The sequence below is a fragment of the Alternaria triticimaculans genome (assembly GCF_023758025.1).
Source record: "Alternaria triticimaculans strain BMP 0046 chromosome Unknown scaffold_38, whole genome shotgun sequence".
NCBI classification, from domain to species: Eukaryota; Fungi; Ascomycota; class Dothideomycetes; order Pleosporales; family Pleosporaceae; genus Alternaria; species Alternaria triticimaculans.
In genome coordinates this window covers 30,493-54,284 of record NW_026055995.1, presented here as the reverse complement: position 1 = coordinate 54,284, position 23,792 = coordinate 30,493, and the positions used below count along the sequence as shown (strand labels likewise).

General features: G+C 51.7%; 10 protein-coding genes across 10 annotated transcripts; 3 read left to right on the top strand and 7 right to left on the bottom strand.

Annotated features, from left to right (window-relative positions):
• Positions 1–1,881: 1,881 nt before the first annotated feature.
• J4E78_010726 (uncharacterized protein) lies at positions 1,882–3,719 on the bottom strand (the record flags this gene model as incomplete). The annotated part of the gene is made up of 3 exons (XM_049371302.1): positions 1,882–2,753; positions 2,803–2,986; positions 3,075–3,719. The coding sequence occupies 3 exons, from the start codon at positions 3,717–3,719 to the stop codon at positions 1,882–1,884; spliced, it is 1,701 nt and encodes a 566-aa protein (XP_049216955.1).
• A 1,027-nt stretch (positions 3,720–4,746) lies between these two features.
• On the bottom strand, positions 4,747–6,125 carry J4E78_010725 (uncharacterized protein; the record flags this gene model as incomplete). Its single annotated transcript, XM_049371301.1, has 2 exons — positions 4,747–6,000; positions 6,120–6,125. The coding sequence occupies 2 exons, from the start codon at positions 6,123–6,125 to the stop codon at positions 4,747–4,749; spliced, it is 1,260 nt and encodes a 419-aa protein (XP_049216954.1).
• Positions 6,126–6,900: 775 nt separating this feature from the next.
• Positions 6,901–8,636, top strand: J4E78_010724 (uncharacterized protein; the record flags this gene model as incomplete). The annotated part of the gene is made up of 4 exons (XM_049371300.1): positions 6,901–6,953; positions 7,006–7,315; positions 7,379–8,508; positions 8,579–8,636. The coding sequence occupies 4 exons, from the start codon at positions 6,901–6,903 to the stop codon at positions 8,634–8,636; spliced, it is 1,551 nt and encodes a 516-aa protein (XP_049216953.1).
• Positions 8,637–8,950: 314 nt separating this feature from the next.
• J4E78_010723 (uncharacterized protein) lies at positions 8,951–9,682 on the top strand (the record flags this gene model as incomplete). The annotated part of the gene is made up of 2 exons (XM_049371299.1): positions 8,951–9,238; positions 9,293–9,682. The coding sequence occupies 2 exons, from the start codon at positions 8,951–8,953 to the stop codon at positions 9,680–9,682; spliced, it is 678 nt and encodes a 225-aa protein (XP_049216952.1).
• Positions 9,683–9,885: 203 nt separating this feature from the next.
• On the bottom strand, positions 9,886–10,981 carry J4E78_010722 (uncharacterized protein; the record flags this gene model as incomplete). The annotated part of the gene is made up of 2 exons (XM_049371298.1): positions 9,886–9,984; positions 10,037–10,981. The coding sequence occupies 2 exons, from the start codon at positions 10,979–10,981 to the stop codon at positions 9,886–9,888; spliced, it is 1,044 nt and encodes a 347-aa protein (XP_049216951.1).
• Positions 10,982–11,493: 512 nt separating this feature from the next.
• HUS5 (SUMO conjugating enzyme Hus5) lies at positions 11,494–12,115 on the top strand (the record flags this gene model as incomplete). Its single annotated transcript, XM_049371297.1, has 3 exons — positions 11,494–11,528; positions 11,581–11,765; positions 11,862–12,115. 3 exons carry the CDS (start codon positions 11,494–11,496, stop codon positions 12,113–12,115), a joined length of 474 nt encoding a protein of 157 aa, XP_049216950.1.
• An 881-nt stretch (positions 12,116–12,996) lies between these two features.
• Positions 12,997–14,423, bottom strand: J4E78_010720 (uncharacterized protein; the record flags this gene model as incomplete). Its single annotated transcript, XM_049371296.1, has 5 exons — positions 12,997–13,212; positions 13,271–13,358; positions 13,532–13,788; positions 13,897–13,998; positions 14,418–14,423. 5 exons carry the CDS (start codon positions 14,421–14,423, stop codon positions 12,997–12,999), a joined length of 669 nt encoding a protein of 222 aa, XP_049216949.1.
• Positions 14,424–14,534: 111 nt separating this feature from the next.
• On the bottom strand, positions 14,535–15,238 carry J4E78_010719 (uncharacterized protein; the record flags this gene model as incomplete). Its single annotated transcript, XM_049371295.1, has 2 exons — positions 14,535–15,153; positions 15,210–15,238. The coding sequence occupies 2 exons, from the start codon at positions 15,236–15,238 to the stop codon at positions 14,535–14,537; spliced, it is 648 nt and encodes a 215-aa protein (XP_049216948.1).
• A 478-nt stretch (positions 15,239–15,716) lies between these two features.
• Positions 15,717–16,432, bottom strand: J4E78_010718 (uncharacterized protein; the record flags this gene model as incomplete). The annotated part of the gene is made up of 2 exons (XM_049371294.1): positions 15,717–16,338; positions 16,386–16,432. The coding sequence occupies 2 exons, from the start codon at positions 16,430–16,432 to the stop codon at positions 15,717–15,719; spliced, it is 669 nt and encodes a 222-aa protein (XP_049216947.1).
• A 4,071-nt stretch (positions 16,433–20,503) lies between these two features.
• Positions 20,504–21,839, bottom strand: J4E78_010717 (uncharacterized protein; the record flags this gene model as incomplete). Its single annotated transcript, XM_049371293.1, has 5 exons — positions 20,504–20,960; positions 21,013–21,410; positions 21,458–21,514; positions 21,666–21,761; positions 21,813–21,839. The coding sequence occupies 5 exons, from the start codon at positions 21,837–21,839 to the stop codon at positions 20,504–20,506; spliced, it is 1,035 nt and encodes a 344-aa protein (XP_049216946.1).
• Between the last annotated feature and the right edge of the window lie 1,953 nt (positions 21,840–23,792).

Sequence of the window (23,792 nt, the reverse complement as noted above, 5' to 3'; positions counted from 1 at the left end):
TGGACTTTGAGTCGGTGGGTAAGATGGAGTCCTCTACATTGTAGCATGAAGTCAGTGCTTGTATCAGAAACTTGCAAAGTGATGTTCCTTACGTAGCGACCGAATCGACCGATGTCGGTTAGATCTGGCACGACTCGCCTTCGGTCTTGCTGATAGTGATTGGTTGGGAACAGTCTCGTGCAACTCGTCTCTTTCTTGCGCAGTCGTGGCCCTATCCGTAGGTGCTCTGTCCTTCTCATCTCGCGATGATGTAGATGATGGATCCCACAATGTTTGGGAGACTGCCATCGAATTGTGCCGAGATTCACCATCAAACGGAGCGAGAGAAGAGGCGCCTTCAGCAAATGAGACGAGACCGCGGGTGAACTGCTCCCCTCGCCTGTACTTGTCCCTGATTGTGTATGTGTTCAGGTAATTAATGACCGTAGAGCCCAGGTCCTTGAACAAAGTGATTTCCTCTTTTGAAAAACCTTCTCGAGCCTTATTGTCGAAGATACAAAGCGTTCCAACTACTGCGCCGTTCGGAGACATCAACGCGACGCTGGCGTAGAAGCGCATGTCGGAATTCCCTTGGACGTCGGTGCGAAGACATGTCCTTTGATCTGTAGTAAGATCATTGATGACAAAAACTGGGTGATCATGCCGGTCCAATTCCAAGACCTTTTCACATAGGCCCCAGCTCCGCGGAGTGCTAACATTTCCGAGCCAAAGGTCTTTTGGAGCATCACCTGGCGCTTCTGGTCGTAAGGGTAAGTCACGAGTTGCCTCTGCGAGTATATGTTGTCGTTCGTCGTCGATGAGCGATATCATGGACCGTTGTGCCCCCATACGGATGGCCGTAAGTTGGCACAAGGCTGTCAGTGTCGAGTCTAGAGACAGGCGAGGTACATGGTTTTCCAGGTTGTTAACCTGGGGGATGTTGCGGAAGGCTGCGCCATAAAGGAGAAGTACGTCGCGTTCTCTCCTCATCCCATAGCGGTCCGTCTTGGTCTCCTCGCGGCTGTCCAAATGTTGACCCATGATGCGCAGTACCAGCGACTAAACCACGAAAGGTCGGAGGCGTCCAATAGCTTTCTCAGGCTCCATGCTTCGGCGTTGCAACAGTAGATAGAAACAATAAATACTTGCATTCAACAAACATCAGACATCGTGAGGTATGAAGTGAAAGTTTGCATATCGCCACGCGAGACGAGCCGACTCAACACAGGCGGTCATAGGACTTGCGGGTCGGCAGGGAGCTAGCGTAGCTTTTCGCACCTGAGTGCGCTAATGCACTCTGGTACCTTCTCACTGGCCACCTGCGTGTGCCGCATTCCCATTGCATCTAGATTTGCCCTAGGGCATCTAGAAGTGTGTATGGACAATCTGCAATCTCGGTCCCTCAAAGTGCACTCCAATGACAGGCGAGATCGGCCTCTAACGAGGGCTAATCTCACTCGGCTACAGATGTGGCGAATCTGGCGAATCTACAGCGTGCTAGCTGTGGCTATTTGTAACGTAAGCGGCTGGCATATGCAGATACGCACTTGTGCGCGATGTGAGACATTCAGACAACGATTTGCGGATGGAAGGCTGATGATGGAAGAGCGCTGGGAGGAGGGCAGGACAACGTCAGATGACGAAGCTATTTCGGCGTCTCGATGTTAGCGCCTTGGCAAAGTCATCCGCAGGGCCGCGGGCTGCAACTTGCGTTCGCTACCCAGCAGAACTTGCGACTGCAGCACCTGAAAGACCAACGACATTGCGACACAAGTACTTCGGTATCAACAAAGTCATTGAGCTTGCGTTTTGTCGGCTTACAAAGAATGTGCTACTGAGGTAATTAGGGATAAGAAACACCAAGAGAGCCCAAAAGAGAACCGATTGAATAGGAAACATTGATCAGTCTACCTGCAACGCATCATCGTTTCTCAAACCCTGATCTCGCGCATACTCCTCATCGTCATGACCATGTACGTCTGTAACATACTTTTCGAACTCGTTGATCACTCTGGCTGCCTTTTCCAAGTGTCCATAGCGCAAAACCTCCTTCTTGAACCGTGCTAGTTGGCGAGCGGTGTTGATAGTGTTTCTAATCTGTCGTCCATTGAGTTTGTGTTGCGAAAGGATTTTAAGCTTCCGTCCGATCTCTTCGGCGTTCATGTCTTCTCCAGCCTCCGAGAGGGAATCAACAAAGTTATTCCAGACTTCCCAACGGCCCTTGCTGTCAAGAGGCGGGTAATGAAGCGCAAGCTGAATACGAGATTTGAAAGCCTCGTCGAAGGTGCCGATGCGGTTTGTCGTCAAGATCAATATCCCATCGTAGTATTCCAAAACGCGCAGGAACACAGAGACCAGCGCGTTGCGCTGGAGATCCATCTTATTCCTCTCTTCAAGAAACACGTCAGCTTCGTCCAGAAGAACGACGCAGTCCCAGGTGCTTCCAATAGACAAGGCAGATTCAAGATATTTCTCAACGCTTTCAGCATCGGTGCCAATATCGCCGCATGTCACCCTATACAATGGACGTTGCACGAGCTCAGCGATACTCTCAGCTGTAAGAGTTTTACCGGTTCCTGGTCCGCCATGTAGCAGCATAATGAGCCCTTCACCTTTTCCGTTCATGAAGTCAGTCTTGACGTCGCGGCTCTTTTCGACATGGACCGTAACGAGAGCTTCCACCAAATCCTTTTTGTCCTGATCCAAAACTAAGCGCTGTTGGAAGACTTCGCTGTTCCACTGGATGTCTCGTATATGTTCCACAAGTAATAGATCTGGGATGATGCTTAGTATTTCCACGATCGGGTGATTCTGTGTACATACTCCATTGTTTGTTGTGAAAGCCATAGCCTTTGATAGTCGCGGGTAACATGAGTAAGAATGCTTCGCTTGGGGGTTCATCGTTTTCCAACTCGTCATTACTCAGTTCGCTTCGGGTTATCGGGTCATTGGCACGGCGATGCATTAACTTGTAAAATTCGGCATCGACCATGTATCGCAGATTGGCCTGGCTGTGTGAGCAGAATCCATCCACACCGGAAATGATATCTTACAAGCTGCGATCCAGGTCCCGGCAATGGCACATCGTAATTCACGTACTTCCGTCGTCGGCAACTCCAGAAGGTGTTACCGCGCATGCGCAACATAGCTTGAACCCCGTCTTCTGCGTGGCGAATAGGATACACGGAAAGGTCCTTGATCTCCACCCGGTTCAATTTAGATGGCCATTTGACAGGCATTGTAGTGTGCTTTCGAAAGAAGTTGCCATCGTACTCCCAAGTCCAGCAGTCCATTTCCAATGTGTTTGCATTGCGTTGACGGCATGATCTCACAACAAACGCGCGGTATTCGCCATCACCCATTGTGACTACTGTATCGTTTGGTCGGAAAAGCATCGGCCAACTTCTTTGGCTGATCCACCCCGTAGCTGACAGCTGTTCCAGCTCCTCATCATCCAGAGCTAGACGCTCAGTTATGTAATCAGATAGTACCTTGAGCTCCTCCTGTTGTTGTGGCTCTAGTGCTTGTGCCAAGGGGCCGGTGAAGATATGTTTGAATTGATAAAATCCCGGATATGGGTGATCAAGATCCTGGTTGAACTCCCAGTCATCGAACGTGTCCAGGTTCTGATCCTGCAGCGTATGCAGTGCTTCTTGAAGGTTCTGTGATAACTGTAGCCTCTCCGAAGTCGCCGTCGCTATCGGTGCGTCTTGTTGAAGAACTCGAAAGTATGGCTTCATGTCAATACTTACATCGTCAGGAAACGAAGGAATGGGGATACGTGTGAATGCGTCTTTGATGTCATTGTGGTAAGCTTCGCAGTCGTAATTAACGAAGACCACAATACTGAACCCAAGACATCCGTCCAAGTAGCTTTTCACATCTCGCAGGCGGGTTTGACCATGCAAGGCTCTAGCCTGATGGTCGGTTTTGACCATAGCTGGAACGTCGAGATAGTATGATGTTGAGGAATGGCTCTCATGATGTCTTCGTGTCTGTGAACAGGTTACACAATGTATGGTAACTCGTTGCGTGACAGATTCCTCCGCTGATAGACGTGGACGCTTGGCGTTAGCCTTGGGCGGTTGTTGCGAAGAACTAGCGTCATTGCTTGCTGAAGCTTCGCCAGGGCTCCGTGGGCGTTTTGCCCTCGCTGAGGGCCCTATGTGATTTGACTCCGGATCAAACATAGGATCTAGTAAAAGTTGATTTCGGTGATGCTAGAAAGAAGAGCGCAGTCCAGATCAACTTATACATCCCACCGTCACCGGTCAGAGGGGGCTTATACGAGGGCTAAACCCATCTAGGGAAAGCTCCATCGCGCCACATGCAGCATGCAGCATGCAAACCCTGTTCCGCGTCTTAGACTTCTTAAGCTACATTCATTCCACCAATCCTTTGTTGTATTCTTGCATCACGATTTGGTAGAAAACTCCATGGATGCCTAAGACTACAACAAAACGCTATTTAACGCTACAAGTCGATTGAGTAACGTTACTGTACGGCGCAGGGGGAGAGGAAAGAATAGAGTGCGCCTTTGACTCAGACTGCGGTCTGGTTCTGGGTTGGGGAGAGGGGTGGGGTCTTGCAACATAGATATCGCTGCGCTGTGTTCAAAATAGCGGTGTAGCAATATCAAAAGAGTATTTGTGCAGTGTTTGCGCGCAGGCGCAGCGTTTATACTCAGGTAAACATAATATATCATGGCAATATTTCTGTAAGCGAAACCCCCTTCGGCGCGTTATGGTGCACATGCAAGATTCATTCCTATTCAAAGTTGAAAAAGGCGTCGTCGAATGTCGACTGCTCGGGGTTCTCATATTCGTCCATGTTGAAGAGATCTTCGAGGTTGTCCGTGTACATGGTGCCCGTGTCGTCGCTTGGATTTGAATCAGCTAGGACTGACGCCCTCGCAGCGTCAGACTTGTCGACCTCCTCAACTTCAGCGGCTCGGCTATTAGAATGCCCCAAAGCTATGAAATGCACCTTGCGGCGCTTGAAAGCGTCTGTTGTGCGGTCTTCTGAGATCGTGTACTTCAGTCCTCCGCGAAAAGATCTGTAGCCTGAGCAAGCCGTCCGCTCATCCATGATTCCTGGAGACCGATCATGAAGCTCGTCGATAGGCTGTATCCGGGCGCTTTCTGGGGATACAAAGGCAGGTGTCGTTTGCTGACGTTTGAATTTGCGCATAGCTTCTTCAGGCGTAGGCGGATAGGCGCGTGAGCTTGGGGGCCGCATCATCGGCTCGCCTCCCGGGATGTACATGTTCTGAGGATACAATCGAGGCGGCATTTCTGGGGGTGCTAGAATCGGATCGAACTTAAAGATGGGAGCTGTGTCTGAGCTCGTTATGTGTGAGCCTGTGCTCTCTTGTCCTGCACCGCTCGCAATATTTATGGCCCGTTGACTGGCTTGATCTTGGGCATCGTATGCTTGCGAGTGTGGCCTCGCTAGATGCACTAGTGCCGGACTACGCCGTGTCTGACCTTGGTTTTGGGTTTGTTGATGAGCTTGTTGAGCCTGCTTCTCTTCCGTTGATACACTGGGAAGAAGAGAATTTTGCATCTCTGGAGACATAAACATCTCACCAGGTTGATTAGACTCTGGTCGATGGTTGTAGCGCATGTCAGATTGTACTCCTCCGCCTTGTTGTGGCCCTTCGTTTGTGTCAAATGCCGCATAGTCGCGCTTCAGACGCCCTCTCTGGAGAATTGTGGCCCCTGGCGATTTAGGTACACTATCTGAGTACTCCCGAGGCCTTTTTACTGACGGATTGAATGTTGTTCCCCGTCGCGGCGAATCCAGTTTAACGGATTTACTGCTCTTCTTCTTCTTCTTTCCACCGCCCCATATCGAACTCAGGCCCCAGTCGGAGCCCTTCTCTTCCTCTTGTGCTGTACCCAGGGTGGCTTGATCTTGTCGACCGTCGTACCGCGACTTAGTGTACTGTCCACGTACTCGCTTGCCAGAAGTCTTTTGAGCAGTTTCGCGATTGTCCTTGCGTCCAAACCCCTTCTCTGCCTGGCTGAACTCAGCCCGAGAAGGTTCTGTTACGTGTGACGCTGTTTGCTCGTGCGGAGATATCAAGTTCCGGTCATGTGCATACCTCAACCCCTCAAGTGCTAGCCCTTCGGCTCCACGGTCATCCGCGAAATGTCTCGCTATGTCTTTCAGATGACGAGATGAAGGTGGACGCGGAACAAGCGGAGGAGCTACTCTAACACGCGCAGGGGACGGCGCTTGTAGTGCACGTAGTGTGCCTACCCGTTGCGGAATCGTAAGCCCCTTTAGACCCTGAGAAGCTATATTTGGGACCCTCCACGGTAGTCGTTCAAGAGTCCATTGTTCTTCTTTAGCAGCCGGTTTCGGTTGCAGCGATTGAGGGACCGTTTTTCGCTTCTGACGATATGCTCCACGCATTCGGTCCAATTCTTCCATGACCAGCGCAACAATGTAGGTAGTGGTCTAAACGGAGAGAGCTTGTAGTTCTCGCTGTGGATTGGGCTTGACCACGAAACCTTGAGTTGCCGCTCGAGAGGTGCGACTGAATGGCTGTATGGGTATTGACGCTAGTCGTATACGATCCAGTCTGCGATGGCGTGTCGGAACGACCCGGGAAGGATGACGGAAGATGGAGAGGAAAGTAGAAGAAGACTTTACTATTCCATCATAGGTTATGGGAACGACGTGCGTTGATAGGAGCGCCGTCGTTCAGAAGTATGTATCGGTGTGCATGTGCCGACGTGTGCGCAGCCCGCAGCCTGCAGCCTCTTCTCGGCACAGCCTCAGCCTTCCTGCACAGCCCACTTTTTACAACTTGCATAAGGGAAGGCTAGCGATGGCTCGCATCGCTAGATTTACAACCATTAAGCAGCGGCCCATCGTCGGCTGTAGTAGTATTGAGATTTCGACATGTCCACGATGATAGTGCGCGACTCGCATTCATCCTGGTATACACCAGCGCCAGGTCAGGAGTAGGTAGTATTAGCCAATCATATGAAGCACAGGCGAGGCTGAACATCGTAGGAACCGAAACATCGCGGCGGAAGCGTATCGGGCTGCCATCGAACACCTCAAGAATGAGCTGAACATTTCTCTCGACGATTCAGTCCCTCATAAGTTCCAAGCGTCCATAAAAGATGTCTTCAGCGTGGTGGAGAATGCCAAGAAGGATTACGAAGACAAGAGCAAGCAGGACAAGCATGCAGAGATGAGGCAATCGCTCGAGAGGCTGTCTGCGCGCATCATGTACTATGGCAAAGTCATGGATACTCTGGCGCAGCATCACCCTGAGTACGTAGCTCTGGTGTGGGGTGCCATGAAGTTCGTCCTGACCGTAGGTTATACCTTGTTCAAGCTTGCCCTACCGCTTGTGGTGTACTGACATATCGCTCCAAAGGGAGTGATCAACCGAGCGAACCTCTTCGAAAAGCTATCGCAAGCCCTCATCGCTATCGGCGACGTGCTGCCACGCATGGATCTGAGTGCAGAGCTGTACCAGACACAGTACATGGAAGCTGCACTCTCACGGCTGTTCACATACATCATCCTCTTTCTCCGCCTCTGCGTGCGCTGGTACAAGAAGAGCCCTCTGGGCCGCATCTGTTCTGCCATCAAGACACCGTTCGAGCTTGGTTACCAAGAGCTGGTGAACCATATCCAGGAGTGTTCGAAAGCGGTGGACGACCTTGCCAGCGCTGGCGCTCGAGCCGAAATCCGCGACGTCCATACGCTAGCAAGACTGCAACATGCGCAGATTTGGCAGCTCGACGCGAAGCTGGCGGAAGTGATGGAAGGGCAGAAGAAGTTTGAGGTCCATATGACTCAACTGCTGCAGATCGCGACTTCGCACAAAAGTCTAACAGCGCGGATAGGCGCGGACGTCTGCGGCATAAGTCAAACGGTATATCGTCTGGAGTTCGGTGGAGTGATGCAATTCTTCGAACCGAAGGTATTGCCCGAGACGGCCCTGCTCAAAGTGCGGTCGCTCGTGCGTCGGGACACAACACCAAGCTTGCCTAGCCCTAACGAACAGAGAGTACGCAAGACTGTCTTGAACTGGGCTTTTGGGAAGGGGTCGTCGCTTCTCATCGTTCAAGTCGGCGTTCGTGCGCAAAAGCAAGCGAAAGAGCTGGCAACGAATGTGATTCAGAATATGAAGCTCGGGAGCCAACGCGTATTCTGGAATCTGCCTTTGCATCGTACGTCTTCAGACGCGCAAACCATCGAGGAGCTGTTCAAAGGCATCATTTTCCAGGTACTTCAACACTCGGGTGATCTGTTCAACAGCTGTGCCGAGCAGTTGAACCTCTCAAAAATTCGCGCTACTCATACGGAGCGCGAATGGGTCGACCTTGTCTGCCTCCTCTTTTCCAAATTACCGACAGCCTTCGTAATAATCGAGACCGACGCGCTTCAGAAGGCCTACCGACACGATCCTGATTGGACAAAACGACTATGCGAGTATCTTCAACTCATCGCTGACCGAAGCTCAGAAGCAGGTTGTGAGCTGAAAACCCTGCTCGTCCTGTATGGAAACTCTCATCGAAGCGGTGCGGCTGCTTCAAGCTCGAAGAACGTCCGTGTCGCGACATTGCAGCCGCCAAATCCAGTACCTCCGCATCTGCGGCATGCAGCGCGTCGATCCGGTTTGGTAGCTAAAGGTTGGAAAATGCAAAGGCCAAAGGGACGAATATAGTCGGAGGTGATAGCCACTCAGTTAGAACGGAATTAAGAAATCGTAGTGTGGATGACGGCATGGAGGAAGGGAGCAGTCTGCAATCAAGGGGTGCACGTGACTTATCGATACGCACCTACCATCGCGCGAGCGCGACTGGCCATCATTTCGCGCCCGCATCATCACCTTCCCTCCCAACTTCATCCACCCAATACCCATCACATCTCAATATCGACCCCACACTACCACGCGATTTAAATTTATACCATAACTACTGAACTACGTCACCACACAATGATGCTCACGACATCCTTCTTCTCACACCAAATGCCGCACTACTCCGCATACACGCCACCGCGATCATCACCACTATCCGAGCGCTCCGCAAATGCAGCCCCACGAACCTTCGACTTTACCATGTCGTCACCTCTCAAGGAGAAGTCGGCGATGCCACAACGCGCGTTCAAGGCCAATCCAGTGATGCAAACGCGCGACGCCACGACGAAGCGCAGGAGGGATATGTTCTTCAAGCGCGTGCAGAACAACCGGGACGACAAGAAGTGGGAGTCGCGAGGCGAGCAGGTACGCGATGCCATCGTACACAGACGCGACTAGCAATGCTAATTGATGAAGCAGATCCAACAACTCGACTTCGTATCTGAGCGGAAGCGCTGGGAAGCCGAAAAAGCGCGTCAAGCACCCCAAGAGAATGACGACATCGATGAAGAGACCATGGACGACGCGCCGCTTCCTGTACTTCCACAGTACGCGTCTCAATCAGATCCCGAGATGACTGAAGCCGACTACGTCGCCGCACAAGAAGAGTACGAGCTACAACAACTGATCGCGTCAATGGAGCAAGAATCGGATGCGCGATCACAGCATTACGGTAGTGATGATGACGACTATGATTCGATATTCATGGAGTGCGCGACGGCGGGGCACGATCAGTATCAGCAACAGCAGCAACGCGCGCAAGACGCGTTCGAAGGGGACGCGATGGATATGGATATGATGGATTGTTGAAGAACCTTTCGAAATTGGAGACACTCGAGATTGACCAGAGATCGCTCTAAAGATGGCGACTTCGTGGTGACATCATAGGAACTTCGCACATGTTGTAAGACGGGAATTTGGCATCTCAGTATAACAGATTGCTTGGGGGAAGGCATCATATGTACATTGGGTATCTGGGAAGAATGAAGCAGACGACTTATCGCACAAGGAGATCACTGAGTCGGGCAGCCCTGATCCATATCCTGAAGCGCCTCCTGCGCAGCATTCATATCGCCTACCAGATCGGGCGGCGGAGAACCAGCGGCTTGCATCTACATTAATATTAGCACATGTCGCATCGCGCGTCAAAAAGCAATCACATACCTTCTGCATCCTCTCAACAATGTACTCCCTATCCTGCGCGTTGTCGTCACTATACCCTTTCCTCTCGAACCTGCCTACAATCTCCCTAACCAGCGTCTGCTGCTCCTCATACCTCTTCAAATCATCCTTCTCACACTTCTCCTTGTTCTTGTCCATCCACGCCGGGAACTTGTCGTCTAGCTCCTTCATCGGCTCGTACAAGATATCCTTGTTGGTAAGCTGCTCCATCATGCCCATGAGCACTTTACTGAAGTCTTCGTCGCCGCCCTCGCCCGCACCACCGAAACCACCAGATTCCATAGATGCGAGCATCTGCGCGAGAATGTCGTCTTGGGAGGAAGATGCGGCGGCGGAGGTTGCGGTATCAGAGGAGGACTGCATGCGCTCCATAGTCTTCTTGATGGTTTCCTGGAAGGTCTTCTCGGCCTTTGCAGCAGTCGCCTTCTCAGACGGACCAGACGCCGCTTTCTCCTTCGCCTCGCCCGCGCCCTCACTCGCATGCGCATGCGCATGTTCATGCCCAAGCGCAGGATCTTCCAACGGATTCGCGCCCCCCATCTCCGCACTCATCTCCTTCATAATCTCGTCGAACTGTTTCTGGAAGTCACCCTGGCCCAGAAGCTGCTCCATTTCCTTCTGAAGCTGTGCCTGGAACGCATCTTGGTCTTCCATCATGAGTTCCGCGGGGGAGATGTCTGAGGCTGGCCTGCCGGGCCCGGATGACGACGGCGCATCGCTGGACTTAGGGTAGGCTGCTTCTATTGACGAGGCGGTGGGAGCTTTGGCGTCGAGCTTCGTGTTTGCGAATTCGTCGAGGACATCGTCGAGGTCGGAGAGGTCGTCTTCTTCGGGGTCGGAGGCTACTTCGGCGGGGGGAGGGGCAGTGGTTGTGGGTGTGGGTTTGGCGGGTTGCTGCTCTTCCTTCTTTGTGGCTGTGTCCGCCATCTTAGTGTAGTGTAGTCTCACAGCGAGATACAGGTAAAGCTTCTATAGGGTCCAAGAAAGTACGATAGGAACAGGTAAAGAAGATCGTAGCTACCTAGACCAGACACATGCCATGTCAGCCTCGGCCCGCGCATGCGCATTGGATCACATAAGCGGGGCAGGCACACTGCGCCAAGCCCTAGCGCGGGGCAGATCGCGCATCGCACCTTCCACCTTCGCGCGACGGGATCTAGCCCCGAATCCCAACGCTGCGGCGCCCGATAATTGTTGTCAGGTCACGTGCAACCGTAACTCGACTTCACCTCGTCCTCTTACCGTCTGCAATCCTCACCTTTACCGCTATCGTAGCACGTTGACAAGCGCGACGCCACACGCTTAAGCTCGCGATATATAAGACGCCGTCTTTGCAGTTTTCGACCTATCTTTACCGCACGCTCTGTCGGTACTTCAGTACGGAAACCCACGAGACAAGCTAGAGGCGCAACGGCCAGCCTTGTATCTACACCGACACCATGTCTCTTTGCGTCAACAGGCTCTCGGAAGAGAGGTACGCGCTCTCCTTCCCCCGCGCACATGATCTCCGCTAACGCAGCAGCCAGAAAGTCATGGCGACGAGACCACCCCTTCGGCTTCTTCGCAAAGCCCATGCGCGGCTCCAACGGCATGATGGACCTGAAGCGATGGGAATGCGGCATACCAGGAAAAGAAAAGACGATATGGGAAGGCGGTTTGTTCAAGCTCGAAGTCGCATTCCCAGATGAATACCCTACAAAGCCACCGAAGTGTACGTCCGTCCCCACACATCCTCTCAGCCCATACCCGATCCTCCACCGCCAAACTCCCAAACCTATCTGCCCAACACCAGCTAACCCACTCACAGGCAAATTCGTCCCACCCCTCTTCCACCCCAACGTCTACCCCTCGGGCACCGTCTGCCTCTCCATCCTCAACGAAGAAGAAGGCTGGAAGCCCGCCATCAACATCAAAGAGATCCTGCTAGGCATCCAATCGCTTCTCGACGAGCCGAACCCAGAGAGCCCAGCACAAGCCGACGCATTCAACCTGTTCAAAAAGGACAAGGCGGCGTACGAGCGCAAGGTCAAGCAGATTGTCAAGGAGAACCCGGCGCCGTAGTACGTTGTCAGAGCGCCAGGGGAAGAGCTACATATTGTCGGGGATGAGAGGGGGGGAGAGGTGGTGTACCGTGGGGTGAGGATGCCTTTTGGTTATATGTGATTGACGGTGAGTGAGGGCCGTTATGCAGGTTGGGTACGGGATGGTGTGGTCAGGCCTCGATGGGCTGCCGTGGATGATATGAGCAGGCTCTTGCTCAGCCGCTGCGGATACTGCTCAGGCGAGGTCGACGTGCACTTGCATTTTCTTTCTTTCTTTGCCCTTGACTTCTTGGTTGAGGCGCGCTTAGTATGGAAACGTCCTTTTGATGAGATACGGATCCTGGCGTTTGGGCGAGGTTCCCAAGCATTGTATGGGTGCTTAGATGGTGGGAGAAAAGCCGCATGTGGCTATGATACCTGACTTTCTTCTCAGTCTCCTGGCATATTGCGCATGGAGTAATATACACGATTGATTCATCTTTGTTGTATTTCAACGTGATATTCATGTGATCAGCTACACGAAGCCATGATTATCATAGCTGTGGATATACTCAGTATGATGCGGTGATCCCGCGCGAAAGCAATAAACACACGAGATGAAGGACTGCACGCAACGAAGCAAAGAAACATATATTAAACCCATCCCGGTCCCTCAGAAAACCCGGTTGATAAGAAGTCCAGCGGCCCTTTCGCCGCATCCTCACGACATGTGTCCAACAATCATCCCTAATAGTACAAGCCTCGGATCTTACAGATAGTCACCGCGACTCCCCAATCCAATTTTGTGTCCTTTGTTTCCTTTGTTCGTCCTTGCCTCGAGAACCCCAATATAGCAATACAGAAACGGCGACCTAGGTCTGGTGGTATAGCGCGTGCCGGTGTCGGTGTCGTGTCACACCCTTAGTATGGGCGGTATGCCGATCCGCCTCTTCCGCCACGGTATCCACCACGGTAACCGCCTCCTCGTGGAGCGCCGCCGCCGCCGCCGTAGCCACCACCGTAGCTACCACGGCCGCCGTATGGTGAGCCGCGTCCGCCGTATCCGCCTCGGGGACCGCCTCGGCCACCGCGTCCACCTCGTGTCATACCGGGGAGGTTCGTTCGCTTGGGGACGACCTATACGTGGGTCAGCTTGCGTTCGCGCATTCCGTGGAATGTGTTGTGTATCCCATACCTTTAGATTCCGGCTGCGGAATTGGCTGTTGTCAAGGACCAAGGCCTCATTGACCAGATGCGGTTCTGTGAACTCCACATACGCATACCTGCATACGCTCATTAGCGTTCCGATCTTTCTGCCAAACTCTTGCCAGGTAGCGAAAGATACTTTCGCCCAACTGTGACTCCAACAACACGTACGCGCTTGTACGCGCATGAAAGCAAATAAAAACTTGGAAATGCGCAGATCGTTCAAGGAAAACCTCCTCTTAGTACTGACCCTTTAGGATGACCTGTGAACTTGTCGAGCAATATGGTCACACGGTTAATGCTTCCGATGCTCTGGAAGTGTGCCTGGATTTCTTCGGGGGAAGCGCCGTAGTCGACGTTACCGACAAAGACACTGCGCGCGTCGACGTCTTCTTTGCTCTCGCGCATCTCGTGGCGTTCTAGGTCCGTCTCGCTCTGCATTTGGCGCAGCTTCTGGGCTTCTTCCTCCATCTCTTGTACGCGTCGCCTCATTGCTGAGATCTCTTCCTGCATTGCACTGTCAGCATGCTCTTCTATATCGGGACTTGTATGCGCGACAGTGGCCCGCTATCCTCGACAAGTCTAACGCGCGCGTTGTGTTGTATGGTATCGTACCTCTTCGTTGGGGTCTTCGGCGGTATCGAGGCGCTCATCCTCCTCGCGCTTCTGTTCGATAACCTCGGCGTCGGACATGATGATTTGGGTGTAGTTGAAAGTCTAGGAGCCACGTCAGTAAATGCTCTCATTTAACGGGCCGTCCATGACCTACCGGGCTAACGTGAATGTTCCGGGGGCGTGAATGGTAATTAGGTTGCGACCCTTGGGCGGTTGAATTTCCTTTTTGTTGTGATAAGATCAATCACGGAATGCGACGACGTGTAAATGACTGGTGCAGGGTGTGTAGGCTGAAAGGCAGCGGACGGAGGTGAAGGTAATGTTGCTCATACGAAATGACGGATGGCGCTGGGGAAGCTCGTAGCGCGACGCTAACAAGGCAGCGGAGCCTCACTTATGTAAGCACGGGCCAGCTGCGAAGCTGCGTCAGACTCACGACCAACGCCTTTGTTCCACTCAGTCATGTCATTGTCAACGCCTTTCACCATGGATCTCGAAACTTAGTTCATTCTTCTCAAAACTTTCATGCTTTTCTTGACCGGGCTTTCCCTTGTTCCATCGAAGTGGCTATCCAGCTCTTGCACTGCCTGCTCCAAACATTGTTCCACTTCCTTTCCATTCTCCCAACGCCAGACCTTTCATTCTCCGTCTTTATCCTCAGATGATACACACTCAACGATGTCGTAGTCCTCACGTTTGAGCTCACGATCGGCCTCCGGCAGCTTACTGAGTTGGTCCATCCTTTGGATCACACGAACCAGAAATTGCTGTGGCAAGTTATCAACCCACCCGGGGTGCCCATTACTCAGCTCTTCAACCCATCCCTTCAAACAGAATATATCTGTGGTAAGCCGGAGTAGAGGATCATTCTGTGGCAAACTCTCGCAGATCATTTCGAGGTCCTCGGCACTGAGAAAGCAAGGTGGCAGCCAATCGAACAGGACATCCATCAATGCGTTCTTCAAGGTTCCGATCGATAGATTTTCCGCTATCATGTAAACGTTCAGCATGTCCTCATCACTCTCCATGTCGATCAGAGCAGGAAGGCTCCTTTCATACATCCAGTCAACGAGAATGTCGAAATCCATGGTATCGAAATCTGCGGACTCGGAAACGTGATAGATTTCCGATCCGTCGGCAAGGCGGCTTCGAAAGTATCCAGAGTGGTATGTCAACAGCCGTTTGTGTAAGGTATAGTGTTTTTGCTTCTCGCGTAGTTTGAAGACGATGACGACGGTCTCTGATGCGGCAACGGCACTGTACGTCATGAGTATGGTTTCGAATAACGGAGATATACATGCTCAGTGACTTACCTTGCGCGAGGTCCGTTGGATTTCTTCATGGTGGCGCTTTGGAGGTGAGGCGTACCTGTTTCGTGTTGAATGGACGCAGATGTCGCTTGTAGTCTGCAAGGGTCGCTTTGGATAGTAGAAAAGAGCTTGGTGTAGATGGAAAGAGGTATGCAGGAATTCTACAAGACTTTCTACTACTTATATCACGATGGTTAGCGGGTCGCAACAGGTGAGAGGAGAGACATCTGTCTCTCTCACTTCAATCCTCCTTATCAGCGCTTCTTCTCATTCTTCAACTTTACCTACACGGTCAAATTTCGCAAAGTACAGGCGAAAAGTCAGGCATACCTATCGTTTGGGAAGCACTGCTTAAGTGGAAACTGGGACGTAGAACAGTAAATGCTGGCTCATATTAACGAACCCTGATATCATCTCACAATTGTCGTGCCTGCAAAACTAAACCCAGCCGAGGTATGTTTGCAAGAAACCGTTCTTTGAGCCCTTGACACTCGACGACGACTCATTCGTCTATCCACCAACCCTTGTACGCTCATTGTAATCTTCCCGCTTGAATGTTTGCACCGACGGTGGCTTCTTCCCGACTTCATTCATTCGTAACATCAGACGAACGAGGAACACCTGCGACAGATCTAAGGCTTCAGTCTTCTCGTCTTCCCACAACTTGTAAATCGTCTTTTGGGTGGACCACATGTCGACACAGAGTCGAATCAATGGGTCCTCCTCGGGCAAGTTACAGCAAAGCACAACAATCATCCCGCAACCCGGTCTAAACTGCTTTTTGGTGACGTAAAAGTCGAAATAGGTGTCCATAAGCGCAGACTTCAAGCCGGGAACCAATAGTCGATCTGCTAAGATATAGCTGCGAGTTGCGACCAATTTGTACTTGCGGAATGCCTCAAGGAATATGTCGGTTGTTACGGTACCGCGGTATATCCAATCAACGAAAACATCGAACGCGTCGATTTCGACATCAGTGATTGGGACAACGCCGTCGTCGGTTTCTTTGAAAGCGCCGGAAAGTGCGCCGCGAAAGTAGCCGGAGTGATGCTTGAGGAGTTCGGTATGTAGGATGTATTCTTTGCCTTCTGTACCGACTTTGACGATAACGGTGGGTGAGGTCGCCGCGATGCTGTGTAGGATTTAGTGGTAAGTTGTGCTATACTGCGATGGACATACCTAGGGAGAAGCACCACGTCGGCCGACGAAGGCTCTTGAGTAGCCATATCTGGGTAGTGTGTGGTGATGGTCTTCGTCCGTTGAGTAACAGTAGCAGAGAGGAAGAAAGGTCTCTGAGATACTTATCGCTTCAATGGACTGCGCGACTGTGAAGGTGAAAACTAAAACTCCTCACCTAGCACATTCTGATCACGTGTCGAATGTGAGCCTTGGTTTCAGTGTATCGCAACCACGGAACTCAGGAAAATCTCATCTCAACGACCAAAGTACACTACAATTATGTGCTGCTTATGCCTAGAGAACTGAGCAAAACTTCGCACTTGTGCGCCGTTCCTTATCAGGGTCTCTTCGAACAATTTGGTTCAAGACCACTTGAAAGCGTTCAGAGTCAGCCAAGCTCTGCACGTCTCATGCTCATATTAGGCTCGTCACACATTGATGGGCTTCAGGGTACCTAACCGTGGAATCGTATTGATACTATACGTACAGAATCGTGCTTTTGGCCCACTGGACCTTTTGAACGTAGCTTATTCGGCGTCCTTGGTGCATACGTGTTGCTTTAGAACTCTAAAGACTTTGAAACAAGCCGGATATAACTTGGTTGACTACAGCACAAGTTCTGGGGCTGATGGTGGTGCCACAGCCTGCGGTATACATAGTACCATAACCTAACAAACACACAGGTCAAAAGATGATGTAGGCTCCTGCCCTAATATTTTTTTCGAAGAATGGGACATAAGTTGTAGCTACCACTGGTGTCGGTAGGGAGTCCCGTGTGAACGTAGTGAGCGCACCCAGATATTCAGATCGTTGTTGTGATCGAGCGTCTACTCCGCCCCAGTTTCACCGCGATCCACGAAGTCCTTTCGCTTGAGCCCCCTGAATTTGTATGCAACCCTGCTTACTTCGTCGCCCACCACCTCGAATGTACATCTATGGTGAGAGCAAGTGTTGCGTGTATACCAAGTTGGTGACTCCATCCTAATCAACTTATCGCGCAAGCTGGTGATGCTTAAGCCGTCGAAGGGGGCGGTCGGTCGTGGAGAAATAATACCGATGGTCTTCAGTTGCTTCATAAGCGCACCAAGCAGCATGGAGCTACACTCGAAGGGACGAGGAGTCTCATATGTCTGAGTACAGACGTCCGTATCGCAATATTTGTCAATCCACTTGTGACAAACTTCTATGATCTGCGAAATTGTCTCTGTGCGTCGAGACTCTAAAGCTTCTGCTCGAGTTAGCTGATGGACTGCAAATCATTATGACGCACGACGTACGAAGGACAGCTGGTGGAATAGTCAATCCCATGTCTTGGATCTTCGCCCTGTTGTTTAACCGTAGCGCTATACCGGTGGTACTGTGAAATACCGTGTCCAATTTGAATACCCAAGAGACGTGCATCCACAGCATTAGGTCGCGATCATATGTACTTTTTATTTGGTACATTTGAGCGCTATTGGCCCACACATCAGCAATCAGGTCGAACGCTTCCCAGCATTGGTAATAGTCCACAAGCATGGCGACTTTGGCAAGCAGCTCCAGACTCAGCGACCTGGATACTTGGCGGAAGCGGAGATGAAGCATGTTCAAAAGTATAGTGAATGCTTCTGGGTCCCAATCTGCGGTGTCCATGTGGTAAAACCCATCGTCTGCTTTGTGGTTCTCGCTCCAAGACATAATTTCGCTCTTGAACTTTGGCGAAGCTGTGATCAGGTGATGGGCCGAAACCTGATACACAAAAACAAGGCCGTTCCGCATCGTCGCCCGAATCGTCTTGAATTTCTGTCCCCTGCCTCGATCTTTCTGCCAGCCTTCTCTTCTTCTGTGGCGGGCCTTCTACCTTCAGGTCTTGATCTGCGCTTCCATCTTCCTGGCCCTCTTCTTTGATGACAGACTTATTGGCTGCATCGCCATCTTCGGCTTCATGTTCCCAAACAGCGAAGGGCGCACCCGGGTTGCGTAGGGTAAGCAATACGTCCCCAGATTCGGCTATAACAACTCGTTCGTTCGCGTTCGCGGGTGGCGTCATGACGTTGGCGACGCGTCGCGATGTGGAAAGAAGACGTCAGGAGTGGTGATCCCCGCTTCCATTCCGGTCGCGCTAAGACGCGTCTTCCACGCGTTTCGTCAAAACAGCTAACCTCATACAAGCAAAAGACTGAACTGGTCTGCAGATGCAAACTACATCAAGAGAAAACCATGCAAGGTAGGTAACTTAAAGCTGATGTAGACTCTTGGGTGTTCTGTGTTTGCCTAGGCTGACGTGCCTCTGTGGACGCGTCGGCCATAACAGCAAGCACTACTATACTAACACACTCGCCTCACCTCGATGTCGTTTTAATAACTCATTAATGCATTGGCGCGGGAACGCGACAGGAAGCCTCATAATGCAGTACGCAAGCCACTACTACCTGACAACCCCGCGCGCATCCCTCTCCACGAGAACACGCCAGCTGGCCTAGAGGCTAAAGCTACCTAAGGTGTGTACGCCACAACACGCCATACGGCAAATAAGCTTCGCCATTTTACATTTGCCGGGAGTGCGGGTGATGCACATCAAGATCAGCAAAAAGCAAGTTCAAGGCTGCACGTGGTAAAAGCAACGAGAGCTAAAACCATCGTCTTCTCAAACCACTACGCACCCATTTAACCACTAGCTTCTCAACGGCGCAATGCACTAAGGTTTGACTGGTCCTGGACATGATTATCGCACCAGAAAGTGCTCGCCTAAGGCAACCTGCTCTAACGTCGACGTTTGGGTTTCGGGGTAATGTGTGGTGGTGACCTTGGGAAGTGGATGAGTTCTTCATGTGAGGATCAGCGTAGGCGGAGGGAAGTGTTCAGCCGCAACGTTTGTGAGGTGATGGAGACGTAGAGATCGTCAAAGTTCACGCACATACTATGGAGAGTTTTTCGACTGCGTGGACAAACACCCCGGGAATGAGAAGGGAAACACACGATGCGAAGATTCAGAGATGCTGAGAAACAAAGACTGCGACATTGAAGACTACAAGTAGCGAAGAGCCAATACCTGCAGACGATGGCGAGTTCAACATCATAAAAAGAAGCACAATTATCGGCAAATCTTGCACACCATCACCCTACCCATCTATGCACTATCTCACCATCCCAACACCACTCCCTCCAACACCCAAAAAATCTCGCCACACCTTCTCCCCACCCACCTCTCCATCTCAGCTGAAGCTCTGCGCGTCACACCAGATCGCCCATCCATCCAACATCTCATTATCGATAAACCTCCGATCGGACCGACTTTCACCTCCCCGAAGCGCAATTCCCAGCTTACCGCCATACTTTCCCACCTTCCACCCTTCCCCTCCCGTCTCACGCAACGCACTACCTAGTTCCTCTTATCCATGGCCATCTTTTCGGACCTTCAGCCTCACATGCAACACGCATCACAATCCCCGACAATCCAGCCCCCAGCCCCCGTAATCCCATCACCCACATGACCACGTTCTACTCATGCACAAGCACCATCACCAGCGCGCAATCAAGTCGTAACTCCACATAAGGCCCGGAGAATTTTTTGCTCAACCTAGGAAATGTGCCTGGCAGGCTGGCGCAGCTATCACAGCAGCCAGCGCCCCCACGGAGATGCATTGCCCAGATAAGTTACCCGGCGATGTAGCGTGCGACACAGACGGATCTAGACGCGCGACTAGTGTCGCTGTGCCCGGTGGTACTTTGTGACAATTGACATTTGCGCTGAGCGATTCAATTACAGTAGTAGTGTTACCTTTTGTTCGGCCGTAACAGCTGCGTGGGGTGGACAGGGTGGTAGTACTGTACGTACACATGAGGCCGAAGAGATGTCTTCGGTGGTTTTGTGTTTCAGGGCTGTGGGGTGAGGTGGTGGTCGCAGGGAGGTTCCTTGGGGGAAGTGCATAGGTGTGCGGGAGGTGAGGTGGAATGGATGGCGGGCCGAAGGGGAGTTGGGATGACGTAGGGTTGTGATGCGTGGCTGTTGGTGTGGATGGAGGGTTTGCTGAGAAGATGGTGTCAGTGTTATTGCTGGAACTGGCGAAGTATGCGTATTGTGACTGTGGTTGTTTGTATGTGTTTTTATTGGTTTCGAGATGTATATGCATGACCATCTAGAGCTGCCATTTTTGCGGGGCTGTCGACTGAACATTCGTACTCAACCCATTGTTTCTTTGCTCCTCACTCAGCGGATCAAAGCCCACCGTGAACTGTGGTCTCCTCGGATGTGACTCCTCGTCATCATTCGTCAACTCTTGTGTGCTCGTCCCGCTGCTTTTGATACTGCACGGCCTGTCGTCCCCCTTCATGTGCTCCAGCTCGTAGGTAAGACCGTAGTCGTCGACGCGCTCCTCCACAACCTGGACTTCGTAGCTGACGAAGATGGCGCTGAGCGACTTCTCGATGATAGGCCAGAAGATAGGCATGGAGGCGCAGATGATGGCGAGATCGATTTCGAGGCAGGTGAGGATGATGAGAGTTGGTGACCACCAGGTGTAGTCGACGTAGGGGTAGGTTGCGCCTTTGGTTTCGACGATGCCGTGGAGTCGCCAGACTGATGTTCCGACGACGCTGTGAGTATGTTAGCATGGAATGCTTGGGCCGGGTGGCATGAGCGACTTACACAGCTCCAAAGGTGAATACGCCAGCCATTGCGAACACGTTCTTGGATCGCAGGTTCGGTGTTCTGAACAACACCATGGGCGCAATGAAGATGGAGATATCGAACAACATGTTGGTGGCCGCTTGCGCTTTGTACGTAGCGATGAAGCTATCAAGGTCTCCGAGTCCGAAACCGTAGCAATTCGCAGATACAGTGCGGTCCCAGTACCCGCGCACTGGAAAGCAAGGAAACCATGCGGTGATTGAAAAGGCAATACCCCAAAGAGTCACAGCGACAAGGAGGCCAATGCAAATCCATCGCATGAGTCCAGCCTTGAAGATGCGGAGGTACTGGAGCAATAGAGCAATCTTGATGACGCCGCAGTTGGTGACGTATATGGCCATTTCGAAGTAGTACAACTGGCTTGGTTAGCAAGTGGCACCATCTAGTTGAGGAACAAGCATACCCTCAGATATTCTACTAGACGGTTGTAGCCAATGTATAGCATGTGCTCACCCAGTCCCTGCTTGACAGCTACTCATGTTAGTCGAGATCATACCGCAAGCATGGTAGACCACCTACAAAGACACATTACGACAGTGGCTGCCGTGTTCAACGACTAGATTGAGTTAGCTTCATGTCAAACACGTAAAAACTGTCAACGGTGAACGTACCTGAGCAAGGAACACAAACGCATCATCCCAGCCCAATTCCTTGACGACTCTGATGCGGACATACAGACGGAAGAAAACTGCAAACCATGCTATGATCTATCTGTGAGGTTAGCAGATGGTACATCGAGAAATATCACGACATCGTACCAAGAAAGTGAGCGTAGTGCCGAACATCGTCGCCCTGCGATTCGACAAGGGCAGCTCCTCATCTGGATCCGGTGCATGCAGCACCATATCGGTGTACATCTGCTCCCATGTCGACATCGTGAAGAACGTCGTACCTGAGTAAAGTGGAACGCCAGCGCCGGCGCTGCTTCGAAAGATGCAGAAACTATAAGGTTGGCGAACGACCCACGCCGCAGGGCGGGAACGCAAGCCCTAATGACCTGACAGGATACCGTCTGCCGCCTTCTCCCACGAGGCTACGGTTGACGATTCAGGGCCGTTGCCAAGCTGGGTTCATGCCGTCCACGCAAGACTAACGCAGGTGGAGACGTGTTGGAGGCTCAACGCTAGGTGATAAGCGAACTGCGATTAGCGGATGCTTGCATTTGACAGGTCCTCGCCCAAACTTTACGCAGGGGTACCGCTGGGAGAAACGCTTTCTGGACGCCGGATTTCTGGCCTGAGGGATCGCGCCACGGGCTGCGCGTGCGGCGCGCGAGAGAAGGTTCCACGGCGGTGAGCGCTGGCGTTGCTTTTAATCCGTCCATGTGTGCGGTACCCGGCTTCCATACACCACCCCGTTACCACTTGCTGTAATTGTTCTGCCAAAAGAACGGAAGTCGAGGTCCTTCTTTGCTTCGACGCTTCCATCCCGCGTCCCGTGGCAGTGTGGACTTTTCGGGGCTGTTACGCCTCATCGCCCCTGACTCCAGTATATGTACAAGGGTACCAGGAGTGACATGTACATATCTGCCGTCTGCCGAGCACGACGAACGCAGGTTCGAGGCTGAGGTACTCGCATGTAGCCAGCCGCAATAATCGTAAGTTTTGAAGCAAACGCAAAGATTGGCTGAATGCGCATCCCCCTGCGGAATCCTTCGCAAAGAGCACTGGCCATTGATATCATCACCAGTTTAATCCTGCACACAGGGACGACCGCCACAGATCTTCAAACACGGCCAGGGTGAAATTTCCGGGCCAATCGTTAGCCTCCGACGCCAGATGACTCGCTGATTCATCTCGTCGTTCTTCTTTGGGTGTCGCGCTAATCGCAATCGATCGGCGCAGGATTCTGTCTCATCTCTTGTGCTGGGATCCCGACTAATCGGCAAGGTCAACAACAATGCTATGTATATGTATCGGTGCAGGATCCTCGGATTCGCGACATGACACACTTGCCATTGTGTTCCTTCGATGGATCCTCCGACGCGGCGTCTCCGTTGTTCTGGTGCAACCGTGACGAGATTGGCGGGAAACAACGCCGAATCTCGTGTGTCTATGCGTCACCACGATACGCGACGAGATCCTGCATCCCGAGGTCGCTTGAAGGAGGAAGAATGGCGAGATGACTTTCACATGCATACCAGATGTATGACTGCCATGCAAATATTGAGGCTGAAGAGATGGAAAGGATCAAAATCGGAATTGGCATCGGAGACGCGGGATGTGGAGGCACCGACTTCGTGCCGATTTTCCACCTCTCCTCGTCACGTGCCATTACACTACTTTCCTTCAGACGTTTCAAGAATATCGTAAAGGTAAGGACATGATGCTCATCCAAATCGATGGCACTACCAGTCTATACTAACAGTCGTTCTATTGCAATATCGGACTCGTTCGGTCCATGAGAAATGAGGTGCGGCCGGCCAGCTTCGGCTCTCAGTCGTTTCCATCATTGCTGTCGATGCAATACCAGCATAGACCCAGGACGCGCCCGCCCACTAGGATAACAGCCCGCTTGAACCTTCTCTACTGCTGCATTTATTCAGATACGCTAGTTCCAACCCTTAGCGGCCTAACGACTTTGCGGAAACCCTACTAAAGTACTATTACGTAATTACCTTACAGGTACATAGACTCTTCTTTCTTAGTAGTTAGCACCTTAGCTTTTATAATAATAATTTAATATACTATATACTTTATAGTTTAGTAGCTACTTAAAGCTTACTATTATTCTTTATA